The sequence below is a fragment of the Bombina bombina genome, chromosome 5 (assembly GCF_027579735.1).
Source record: "Bombina bombina isolate aBomBom1 chromosome 5, aBomBom1.pri, whole genome shotgun sequence".
NCBI classification, from domain to species: domain Eukaryota; kingdom Metazoa; phylum Chordata; class Amphibia; order Anura; family Bombinatoridae; genus Bombina; species Bombina bombina.
In genome coordinates, this window is record NC_069503.1 from 527,500,996 (window position 1) to 527,514,254 (window position 13,259).

Genomic DNA, 13,259 nt, shown 5'->3' on the forward strand with positions numbered 1-13,259 from the left:
ATCCCCTATTACTTCAACCAGAATAAAAACTGTGCAAATTATCTTGGTCCCCAATAAACAAGACTGAGTATCAAAATGTTAATTCCCGATCACAAATATGCGATTGCTGATAGATATCTTATTTAATAAGAAGAAAATACTGTTACTTACAACGCCAGAAAAGTGAGTATGAAATAAAAAAAAAAATATTTTAAGGACAAGCCATTTCTAGATGTTGTGGTCAGGATTTCCATCTTCTCACGTTTCATGCAGATCTTGTTTTGTGGATTAGATATCACGTATAGGTCTATTAAATACATATACATTTCTGGCTTGTCCACTACCTACAGGCTACACAACTGTGATGAATATAGGATTAATCGAAACCATATATTCATATATACATATCGGATGGCATCAGTGGCCATTTCAGAGTGTATTGTAGAGCTGCAACAACTAATCTGCATAATCGATAATAATCGATTATGAAAATAATAGTCAACGAATCTCATAATCGATTAGTTGGTTTGCAATTAGTTGGTCTGTGCACAGCACCAGCTACTTCACTCCAATGAGCTCCTGCACATGGTATTCTGTTTTATGGTTATGCCCTTAGCCTAAAGGACGTCTACAGACATTTTACTTTTCACTTTTTTAGGACACTTTAAGTTTCTTTTTAAGTTTACAACTACTCCTGTCTTATGTGCAACCCAGAAATAAAATATGATTCATAAGTTGTATTGTTTATATTAAATCAGGTGATTTGGGACTGTGCTTTAAGTATATATCTGTTATTTTAAGAGTTGACTAGACATTTTTCCCCTTAACCTTATAGCTGGTTATTTACCACTGCATATTGATATTTAAGATATTTTTATGTTAAAATGAAGTCCAGGCTTACTTTGTTGAGAGGCCTCTTGCATTGGTGGAGAGCTAACAAAGGTAAATAGCCCACCTTGGTGAAATTGGCAAAGCCCTACTTATGCATCTCAGGCACCTCAACACCATCTGAGCGCCTCTTCTCTGTTGCAGGCAAAATAGCTTGCAAAAAAGAGAGCCAGCCTCAGCTAGGAGCATGTGGACATGTTGACGTTTTTGCATTTCAATGCAAAGTTTCTGAAAGAGTGAATAATAGAATGTTATAAACAGTTGTAGTCTACCTCTTACTAGTTCTGCCTGTTTTCAAACAGTTTTTTTTTTTATTAATTATAAAAATGTGTTCTTCTGCTTAAAAAAATTGGATGAACAGTTGTTTTAATGTAAAGTTTTAGTTGTAAGTTTATATTTATAACACTCAGTATGTGGATTTTATTTTAAACATAGGAAAAAATAATTAATTTTTTAGCCGATTAATCGAAAAAATAATCGGCCGATTAATCGATTATGAAAATAATCATTAGTTGCAGCCCTAGTGTATTGCATAATATAATTATTCCAAATCTTCTTGGAATACTCTCAAACATGTCAAAAAGGATTTTTTTTTACTTTATCAACACCTGCTCCTGAATTTTATGTGTTCATTTTGTTGTTGATAGTGCAAAACAAATGGTCGGATGGATTGTAATCACCAAAGTCTATGTGGTCTATGCATTGTATGGGTGAATTTTGGAATATTCTCAAACATGTCAAAAAGGCAATTTTTCTACGTTATCAACACCCTTTCGCTGCTGAATTCAATGAATCTATTTTGTTACTGACATATAGTGCAAAACACATGGTCGTACTGATTGTAATCACCAAAGTCTATGTTGTCCATACATGGTATGGGGGAATTTTACGATATTCGCTCATATCCGGTAACACCCTTTCCAAACTGGAAAAAGAGAATATCTTTTGAATTTTGATCGCTCTGATGTTGAAAAAGTCATATTGGGAGCCGATAAACAACATATTCACAAAGATTGGATCAACCCCATTTGTTTAACCCCTGGAAGGTTGTGCTCAACGACTAGCGGCCAGGAAGTGTGGATCTCAATAGTAACGACAGTACTAGAGGATCCGATTTTTATAATACTGAGAATCCTGCGGCGATACGTTTTGATGTACTATAATCTCCGGAAGTGGCACAATGTTTGTCCGCACCAATAAGTGTGTTTCTATTTGACTGTGACTTCTAAAATAAGTAACCAATACCATACCAACAGCTTAAAGAGAGATAGGAAAGTCAAAATTAAACTTGCATGATTCAGATAGAGAATGTCATTTTAAGACACTTTAAATTCACTTCTAGTTTCAAAATGTACTTTGTTCAATCCATTGTTGAATGTGTACATATCCTACACTAGTGGGAGCTAGCTGGTGATTGGTGCCTGCACACATCTATCTCTTGTGATTGGCCGATTAGATGTAATCAGCTAGCTCTCAGTAGTGCTCTGCTGCTTATTCAGCAAAGGATATTAAGGGAATGAAGCACTTTTGATTATAGAAATAAACTGGAAAGTTGTTTAAAATTGTATGTTCTATCTGAATCGTGAAAAAACAAAATTGGGTTTTTAGATCTAAAAGAAGACACAATAATGTTTCAAAGCAATGTTTCAGCTCTTAGGGCTTAATTTATCAAGCCTTCTCCTTCCTTTAACTGCAGGTTTGCACAAGAGAACCTGCAGTAACGATTTATCAAGCAGCGGTCATCAGACCTCTTCTTCCCTACCCTGTTCTCCACCTCTTAGGTGGAGAATTTCAATCTCCCCCAGGAGATTGACAGCCCCTGCCCGTGTGTGATAGGCTGTGCGCAGGCAGGGGGCAGGGTTGCAGAGGTTGAGGAGAGCTTGGGCAGAAAAGGGAGGATTTGTACGCCCGTCAGTCATGGGTTGATAAATCGAGTCCTTAGTGTCAAACAACTCTCCAAAAGATTAATGCAAATGGAGATCCACCTTACAGTTTATATTCTGAGGTTTGTAGGAAAAATGTGACATTTAAAATATTGTTAACTATTTAAACAATTTTTTTTTAAAAATGAATAAAAACATTGAATAGCCTTTGTTTAATGTTTCCCATAACGCTCTGATATTCTGATGTTCTACTTTCGGTAACATGAGTATCACAAGGAAATAACCCTAACACGATCTTCTATTTGGATAGTAATAGGTGACGTAAGGCAGATGTAGTCATACAGTCTTTAGTAGCAGGGTCCTAGCGAAAAGACGGGGTGTTTCTGGAGAGACATTCGGTATTTGTTTACAAAAAGGAAGATAGGATTTTAGAGGCCTGGGAAGGGAATAGGAGAAGTCTGACGGCTTTTTACCAAAAGGGAGATTTATGTATAATGTGAAAAGCACATAAACTATATAATGCAGGTACTGAGCTGTAAACAGTTTATACAGTGGGGCATTTATTTACAACCTACTTTACCTATTATTGGTGGGGATTCAGTTTACAGTTTAAAGGGAATTTTGTTTTTGTTTAAAAAGATAGATAATCCCTTTATTACCCATTCCCCAGTTTTGCACAACCAACACTGCTATATTAATTCACTTTTTACCTCCGATTACCTTGTATCTAAGCCTCTGAAGACTGTCCCTTATTTAAATTCTTTTGACAGACTTGCATTTAATCCAAACACTGCTGATTCATAAATAACTCCACAGGAGTAAGCACATTGTTATCTATATGGCTAGCTAGCACTGTCTAGCTGTGAAAACTGGCAAAATGCACTGATATAAGAGGTGGACTTCAAGGGCTTAGAAGTTAGCATATGAACCTACCTAGTTTTAGCTTTCAACAAGGAATACTAATAGAACAAACCAAATTTGATAAAAGTAAATTGGAAAGTTGTTTGAAATTGCAAGCCCTATCTGACTTATGAAAGCTTAAAGGGAAGGAAAGTGAAAATTAAACTTGCAAGAACCAGAGCATGCAATTTTAAGACACTTTTAAAATCACTTCCATTTTCAAATGTGCTTTGTTCTCTTGGTATCCTATGCTGAAAATGAATATGCATATTTCCTACACTAGTGGAAGCTAGCTAGTGATTGGTACCTGCATACATTTGTCTCTTGTGATTGGCTAACGAGATGTGTTCAGTCAACTGCCAGTAGTGCAAAGCTGTTACTTCAGCAAAGGATACCAAGAGAATGAAGTATATTTGATATTAAAAGTACATTTGAAAGTTGTTTAAAATTTAATGTTTTATCTGAATCATGAATAAAATTCTTGAAGTTTCCTGTCCATTTAATTTTGACTAGACTGTCCCTTTAAGATGATACAGCCACAGTCTATCTTTCAATGACCCCTCTTTCAGTCGTTGGACAGCTGCTAAAAAACAGTACTGTCTATTTATAGAAGTAAAAGCAATGTGAGCCAGTACGGACCAAAGCAAAAAGAGATGGGGGTGCACACAAGTAGTATAAGAGGAATGAATGACTGGTGTGCAAATAGCTGTTTGTGTGCTTTTCTGGCATTTCAGTTTTTGGGTGCACATTATTCTCTGCTGCACAGGTATAATTTGTGTTTGTGCTTTAATAAAGAAAGGTAAACAATACAAGGAAGCTTCTCAAATATATGTGAAATCCCTTTAGCATAAGATTTTGAGCTTTTAGCTAAATAAAGATAAATTATTGCTAGTATTTTAAAGAAACAAGGAAGATATGCCACTGTATATGCATTGCTCCTTGTATTAATTACCACTAAGATTATGATACAAATAATTGTAGGCCTCCTTCAAATGCTACAAAGTTTTCAAGAAATGTACGAATCTAATTCAGAAATGTTGTAGCCATCTATTTATTTGGCCCCATGTTGCTACAAATTTAGAATTTTTTTAATGTTTGTCTATAAATTATACTGCTCAACTTAGATATTTTTTAAAAAAATTCAACGATATTTTATACCATCATAACCCTATTTTAAATACATGAAAATCAAGTGCAAGTCTGCAGTAACAGAACTCTTTCTTATATTAGCCTGCAGCTCCCACTGTATAACTGACTATTCTGCAAATACGTTCGGCCAGATTACGAGTTTTGCGTTATGAGTGGCTCGGTACTAACTTGCAAGTTATTTCCACCGCTCACCTCCCTATAGCACTGCTATTACAGGTTTGCAAAAACCCGGCGTTAGCAGGCAATATGGCAGTGTTGAGCTCCATACTGCACACAAATACCAGCACTGCTTTGAGCTGGTTTTACGTGCTCGTGCACGATTTCCCCATAGACATCAATAGGGAGAGCCGGCTAAAAAAAAAAAAAAACAACACCTGCAATAAAGCTCCGTAACGCAGCCCCATTGATTCCTATGGGAAAAAAAAAGTTATGTTTACACCTAACACCCCAATATAAACCCCGAGTCTAAACACCCCTAATTTGCCACCCCCGACATTGCCAACACCTACATTACACTTATTAACCCCTAATCTGCTGCCCCCAATATCGTTGTTACCTACATTACATTTATTAACCCCTAATCTGCTGCCCCCAATGTCGTCGCTACCTACCTACATGTATTAACTCCTAATCTGCCGCCCCCAACGTCGCCGCCACTATACTAGAGTTATTAACCCCTAAACCTAACCATAAGTCTAACCCTAACGTAACCCTAACACCACTAACTTTAACATAATTAAAATAAATCTAAATAAAAATTACAATTAATACCTAAATAATTCCTAATTAAAACTAAATACATACTTACCTGTAAAATAAAACCTAACCTAGCTACAATATAACTAATTATAATTAACTATATAATATAATTATAACTAATAATTTCACAGCTAAGTTTGTATTTATTTTAACTAGGTAGACTAGTTAGTAAATAGTTAACTATTTACTAACTACCTAGTTAAAATAAATACAAATTTACCTGTAAAATAAAACCTAACCTGTCTTACACTAACACCTAACATTACACTACAATTCAATCAATTACATTAATTAAATTACAAAAAAAATAAACACTAAATTACACAAAAGAAAAAAGAAATAAAATATTTAAACTACACACAAAAAGAAACTGTTTAGCGCTAGGATAAAATGCTGCACCTGATTTGACATATAAAATAATATTGAGTTATCAAATTCTTATAATGTCCTCTAGATATATATTCCTGTGATACTGGAAAAAAATGATGAGATAGTTCCAAAGTACCTTTTTAAATGTTGAGAAATTGTATAAACATATGATATCCAATAGTGTTAGCTGTTCCAATTGGTTTTTCCTCTTTCTCCTTATTGCTGCTCGTTTAAAACTCCTCTTCCTCCAGAGTTTGTAGGATCCAGGATCCAAAGCGTATACCCAAAAGCAAAGACAAAAGCGCAAAAAAGAGATTCAAGTGTAATTTTCCAAACCACATATAAAGCGCAATTATAATCTACTCACCAGAGTTAGTATAAAACAATGCCTTTATTAATACAATACACAATGTTAAAAAGTCAGCTTTGTGTCCATAAGCAGCACCCAGTTCTGGAAGGTCTCAGTGCACAGGATTTAGCCTACGGCGGGTATTTCCGGATTGCCCGCCCTCAGCTGTTTCCCCCGGTGATCGACGGGCTTTATCAAGGGGACGTGATGAACAAACGTTTGTTCATCACGTCCCCTTGATAAAGCCCGGCGATCACCGGGGGAAATGTGTTGGGGTATCGTAATCTAGTCCAGAGCCCCTGAGAAGGAAGCGGAACAGCTGAGGGCGGGCAATCCGGAAATACCCGCCGCAGGCTAAATCCTGTGCACTGAGACCTTCCAGCTAATAACTGCTTCCAGAACCGGGTGCTGCTTATGGACACAAAGCTGACTTTTTAACATTGTGTACTGTATTAATAAAGACATTGTTTTATACTAACTCTGGTGAGTAGATAATAATTGCGCTTTACATGGTGTTTGGAAAATTACACTTGAATATCTTTTTTTTGCTTTTGTCTTTGCTTTTGGGCAAATATTTAAACTAATTACACCTAATCTAATAGCCCTACCAAAATAAAAAAGCCCCCCCCCAAAAAAAAAATAATAAAACCCTAGCCTAAACAAAACTGCCAATAGCCCTTAAAAGGGCCTTTTGCGGGGCATTGCCCCAAAGAAATCAGCTCTTTTACCTGTAAATAAAAATACAAACAACCCCCAACCGTAAAACCCACCACCCACACAACCAAACCCCCCAAATAAAATCCTATCTAAAAAAACCTAAGCTCCCCATTGCCCTGAAAAGGGCATTTGGATGGGCATTGCCCTTAAAGGGACATTTAGCTCTTTTTCTTTGCCCAAACCCTAAGCTAAAAATAAAACCCACCCAAAAAAACCTAACACTAACCCCCGAAGATCCACTTACAGTTTTTGAAGACCGGACATCCATCCTCATCAAGCCGGGAGAAGTCTTCATCCAAGCGGCAAGAAGTCCTCAACAAAGTCGGGAGAAGTCTTCATCCAAGGGGCAAGACGTGGTCCTCCAGGCGGGCAGAAGTCTTCATCCAGACAGCATCATCTATCTTCATCCTTCCGGCGTAATAACTCGTAATAGCAGCAGTAGTGAAAAAGCAGCGTTATGAGGCTTTTTCACTCATAACGCAAAACTTGTAATCTAGCCGAATATTTGTTGGTGAGTGTTTTGCTAACTAGCATAATACGGTGCTTGACACATGATTTATATCAAACCTATGAGCTAGTTATATAGTAAGTAAATAAGTACTAATTTATATAGATATATCTAAAAAACCCTAATGGGGGCTAGATTACAAGTGGCACGCTATATGTTGCATGCGAGTGATAAGGGGTATATCACGGCTCTTTGCGCCATATATATAGGTATAGATATACATTTTACCACAAAAACATCAGATATATTTAGAAATATTTATTTAAGAATAAAAAGAACATAATTTTTCTACGTGAAGAACATAAAATTTGTGAAATATTATTTATTCATGTCGGTTTGGAAACACTTGGTTAAACGTAATCGTGTTTGCACGAGATTATGGTTGTTAGGATTTTTTCTTCTCCTTTTCTTTTTGAAGTCTATGGGAGAATACATTAACGTGGTCGCAATATTCTAAGTTCCACTTTTTGCGTGTGCCAAGTTAGCGCTCATGCACAAACATTTTACTTTCAACTTGTAATACAAGCTCAACCCCATGCGAGCAAAAATTGTCCGTCTAGCGAAGTTAACGCATGAGCACTAATTTGAGTTCCACTGGTAATCTGGCTCTAAATTAGGAGCAGGTGTAAAATTCAGACACATGGTTCTACGGCTCCTGGAATGAAAAAAAAAAAAAAAAATCTGATAGGAAACTTTAAAAATGCCCTGTACTGTATACTGGAAATACAGAATGCCCAGCCACTATGGGGTTTAAGGAAGGTAATTATGCTTCTCAGATAACCCTGTTACACAGCAAGAAACAGGTAGTGCCTATGGTAAGCTCTTTTGAGAAAAAAAGGCTTTTAAAATCTTTCTGCCTCAGTATAAATATCACTAGCTTATTTAAATTATTATATTCTGAGCAGTAACTATTAAGATCTCTGATTCTCCCATCACACCTTTGAAAACCCGCTGTGGGATTATATGACCAGAGCAGAAACTGCATTGGGTGCCGATGAATGATCAAGCAATTTGAATACTGCACTATTTGAAGCAGACAAGTATCAATGAGGTTGGTGGTGTTGTGCTTTGCACAATAGATAAAGATGTTAAGTGCACATTATTGTGTAGTGTTGCAATATTGTGGCGGGATTGGTATCAGTTTTGAAACACTAGAAACTAATTTCTGACATGACAAAATTTGCAGATAAAAGTTTGTGCCATTAGTATTAGCTAATTTTCAAATTAATGGTTCTATGTCTCTTTATCTGATATACCCACACACCGACTAAAATGAATTAAAGATCACAATTATGCTCATGCAATTATCAATCCATCGTGATCACCAGTTGTACACAATACATTATGTACCTAAACAAGCCTACAGCATTCTCTTGGCTGGCTAAAATGTTAAGAAAAACAATTATTTTCCTTTGTTAGTGACCCACTTGCAAACTCAGGTGAGTGTTAATGTGGCAAGTTGATGAGTCGGAAATGTTTGCTGAGTAAGTACATGCAAATACCTGGTCAATGAAGCATTAGAAAAAAAGCCTTTTAACTCAATGGCAAACATGTTAAAGGGAAAGAAAACACACATCAATAAGCACACTACAATTATCTATACAATTTAGTGCGGAATTACTATGAAATTGGATGTATGCAATTACTACTGGAAAGAGTCTATGCAAGAAGCAAGCCTACAATTACTCCACTTCAGGCATTGCTGAGATGAAGATGTGGACTCACCACACTGTTACCCTGTGGTTTGGACCGTTTGGTATGGTCCAAAGCAAAGATAGTGTACTCAGACAGTAAAGCAGGCTCTGCTATCATCCCGGCCAGCAGCTGTGCCATTCAGATGAATGAGGAAATAAAACATCAACAGGTCAAATAAATAATAAACAGCATGGCAATTTTAAGTGAAGACAATTTATGAAAACTGAAATAAGAAATAAATAAATAAAAAAAGTAAATGAACGTGTGAATTCTGAATCTGTCTTTTTATGGGTTTAATACGCTAACTTAAAGAGACATTATACTCAACATTTAGAATATGTCTCTGTCATACCTAAGTATACCCAAGAATAGCGAAATTTAAATGAACCTACAACATAAACATAAGCTCAATTACATCTGGAAAAAGCAAAAGGAGACCAGGAACATGCAATCCACAAAGGTTTTCAATGAGTGTATCCCTGAATAGTTCTTGATTTGAAAAAGAAATTAGGCTAACAAAGAGCAAAATTCTTTATGTTTAATACGTTAAAGGGACAGTCTAGTCCAAAATAAGCTTTCATGATTCAGATTGGGCATGTCATTTTAAACAACTTTCCAATTAACTTTTATCACCAATTATGCTTTGTTCACTTGGTATTCTTAGTTGAAAGCTAAACCTTGGTAGGGTCATATGCTAATCTCTTAGACCTTGAAGGCCACCTCTTATCTTAATGCATTTTGACAGTTTTTCAATACTAGAGGGAGTTCATGTGTGTCATATAGATAACTGTGCTCACGCACGTGGAGTTATCTAGGAGTCAGCACTGATTGGCTAAAATGCAAGTCTGTCAAAAGAACTGAAATGAGGGGGCAGTTTGCAGAGGCTCAGATACAAGATAATCACTTAAGTGTATTAATAAAACTGTGTTGGTTATGCAAAATTAGGGGAATGGGTAATAAAGGGATTATTTATCTTTTAAAACAATACAAAATCTGGTGTAGACTGTCCCTTTAATATTTGATATAACTCAATTTACCAGAATTTAGTATATCATCTGATGTAATCACAGAATGTTTACACAGTTGATAAACTGTGATTAATATGTTTTCATTGCTTGAAGCTAATGCTGTAATTTAACTGTGCTTTTTATAGAAGAAAAAAAAAAGGAAAGGAAAGGAAAGAAAATAAAAAGATGATTTTCAATTCAGAGTACCTATAGCATTTCTTTTTTTGCTGAAAAGTGTTTATTTAGACACAATTGGGAGAGCTTGTCTGGAAAACAATTTAAAGGGACATGAAACCAAAAAATGTTCTTTTACGATTCATATAGAGAATACAGTTTTAAAGTGAAGGTAAACTTTGATGAATGAAAGCCCGTTTTTAAAAAAATACTATTAAAAACAGGAGCGCTTTTATTCATCAAAGTTTAGAAAGCTTCCTCCAATCACGGTATGGCCTCAGGCAATGACTCCCCTGGGGGGAAAGCAGCAATTGGAGGAAGCCGGATTAGTCATTGATGACATATGAAGAAAGGATCTCCATGTGGGGGAAGCTGCTCTGGCTGTGAAAAGAACAAAGGTAAGTTTTTAATCAAAACGGCTGCTTTCTAAACTTTGATGAATGAAAGTGCCCCTGTTTTAATAGTATTTTTAAAAAACGGCTTTCATTCACCAAAGTTTACCTTCACTTTAAACAACATTCCAATTATTTATATTTTCTAATTTGATTTATTCTTTATATATCCTTTGTTGAAGAAATAGAAATGGACACGGGTGAAGCAATCATACGAGGCATCTATGTGCAGCTACTGAGCCTATTTATATATACTTTTCAACAAAGGATATAAACAGAATGAAGCAAATTAGAGAATAGAAATAAATTTGAAAGTTGTTTTAAAGTGCATGCTCTTTCAAAATCATGTTGGTTTCATGTCCCTTTAAAAGGACATTAAACACTAAATAAAATGTAAAATAGAATAATGTATTTAGATCAAAGATTCACCTGAAAATTATATACAGATGCGTTTTTGTTTTTATTAGCTGATTAAATATTTAAAAAAAAAGTTTTAAGTTTTAGTGTCTACAAAACAATGGGTGCTGTCATGTTGTAACCTAGGTTTTCTTCTCTGCTGAGGCCAAGCAAGGACAGCTGTAATAGGTCACTGGAATGAGAATTCAATGGTGTGTGGATTACAGCAGTAGAGTCTGCACTTCTACTTCCAACAGGAATTGGAAAGCCCAACATTTTTCACAGCAAAATTAAAATAAAAAGAAACAAAATACAAGAATTTTCCAAAGTTGTTGTTTTTTTGGACTTTTTTTTACTAAATATAAAGATTTTATTTTATAATCTCAATGTGTTTATCATTTTAAAGCCGTTATGGCGTTTTATGCCGTCCTAACCACGCTGGGCTTTAGTGCCGTTAGGACGGAATAAAACGTCCTAGCCCGTTTGGCTGTCCTGAAGCCAACGGCGCTTTCTGGATGTGATCGTGGTCTGGAGGGCGTGCCTAGTGTCATAGGGACGCCCCCCTGACCCGATCCCATAACTGAAATCTCACGATCACGTCCACGATTGCGGGATTTCAATTTGTCTACATCGGAACGTTGTTCTGTTGTAGGCAAATTGACCCTGTCACAAAAGGGTTAATGTCTGTTTAATAAAGCACCATTATACAAATACTCTCAAATTTGCACTGTTTATATATGAAGTTATTTCTGTTTCCAAGTATACAGATAATGGTGCATTAGAAATCAGATCGTCAGATGATATATTTCTTCGCCCATGTAAATGAAGATTCTAAGACAGAAACTGTAGGATGGAGAACTCAATATAGGACATCAACCAAAAATAACAAAGCATATTATGTCATGCAGCAAACAATTTAACTTAAAGGGGCATGAAACCAACAATGTTTCTTTCATGAGTCTGCATTCAATTTTAAACAACATTCCAGTTTACTTCTATTATCACATTTTCTTTATTCTCTTGGTATCCTTTGTAGAAGGAGCAATAATGCACTACAGGGAGCTAGCTGATCCCATCTGATAAGCCAATGATAAAAGGTGTGTACGTTCAGCCACCAATCAGCAGTTAGCTCTTAGTAATGCATTGCTGCTTCTGAGCCTACCTACCTGCTTTTCAACAAAGGAGAAGAAAGCAAATATAATAAATTAAATTGGAAAGATTTAAAAAAAGAATTGTACACTTTGTCTAAATCATTAAAGAAAGAAAAAAATGTAAGTTTCATGTCCCTTTAATGCTGCTCTTCCTCCCTTATAGCAAGACTGGTAGAAGCCCAAAACTGCTGAATAGGGCTATTTCAGTAATATGGCAATTAGTAATAATACTCACTGTAAAGACTGAGACAGCTTTAATGTCTACCAATGTCATTATCTGAAAATGTGTTACAGAATAGAAAGACAGTTTTTGCAGCGTAATCAAAAAGATTTTGCTCTTAAAAAGAGACAGAATTTTAATGTATGTTTTGGGATACACAATTGTTTAATTTTTTATATTTTAAAGAACCATTGTAGTCTAAACAATTACATGCTCGACTTCATAAGAGCATGTCGTTTTAAGACTAGTGACCCTGCACCTCTGCATGTTTAACCACAGAAAAGGAGTTTAACACATAGTAGCAGCTCAAGATCTGCAGAGAACAGCTTGTCCCGAGCGGAAACTGCCTCTGATCCAATCAGCTTTGCAAATCACACAACCTAGCTGTGGTCAATCAGCAAAACATTTATAATGAATCTTATGTTAAAATTTAAAAAACTACTGGATCGATTACAATTCTTTAGAAAAACTAAACAGTTTTTTCTACAACCCCCCCCCCCCCTAAAATTTAATGGCATTTTTTTTTTTAGAAAATCTTTAGATTAGGATTGGAATTAACTCTATCCACAAAGGGTCAAATACATAAAGTCCTTTCATTAGCTGCAATGCATAAACCGTATCCTGTTCAGGACTACGCATATCAGCAAATCAAGGCAAGAATTTGCACACTTGAATTGTAATGTATATTTATATTGAGCTACAAAATGTTTTCACAATTTTATT

The 13,259-nt window shown here is 35.7% G+C and overlaps 1 protein-coding gene across 3 annotated transcripts in view; it reads right to left on the bottom strand.

Moving 5' to 3' along the window:
• GOLGA4 (golgin A4) overlaps positions 1-13,259 on the bottom strand; it is a 319,091-nt gene that overhangs the window by 274,539 nt on the left and 31,293 nt on the right. For 2 of the 3 annotated variants that reach the window (XM_053714445.1, XM_053714444.1), the window contains exon 4: positions 9,227-9,325. The exons of the other annotated variant lie outside the window; for it this stretch is intronic. In XM_053714445.1, coding sequence (XP_053570420.1) covers positions 9,227-9,325 — 99 coding nt within the window. The remainder of the gene's footprint in view (positions 1-9,226; positions 9,326-13,259) is intronic. 3 annotated transcript variants of the gene reach the window in all.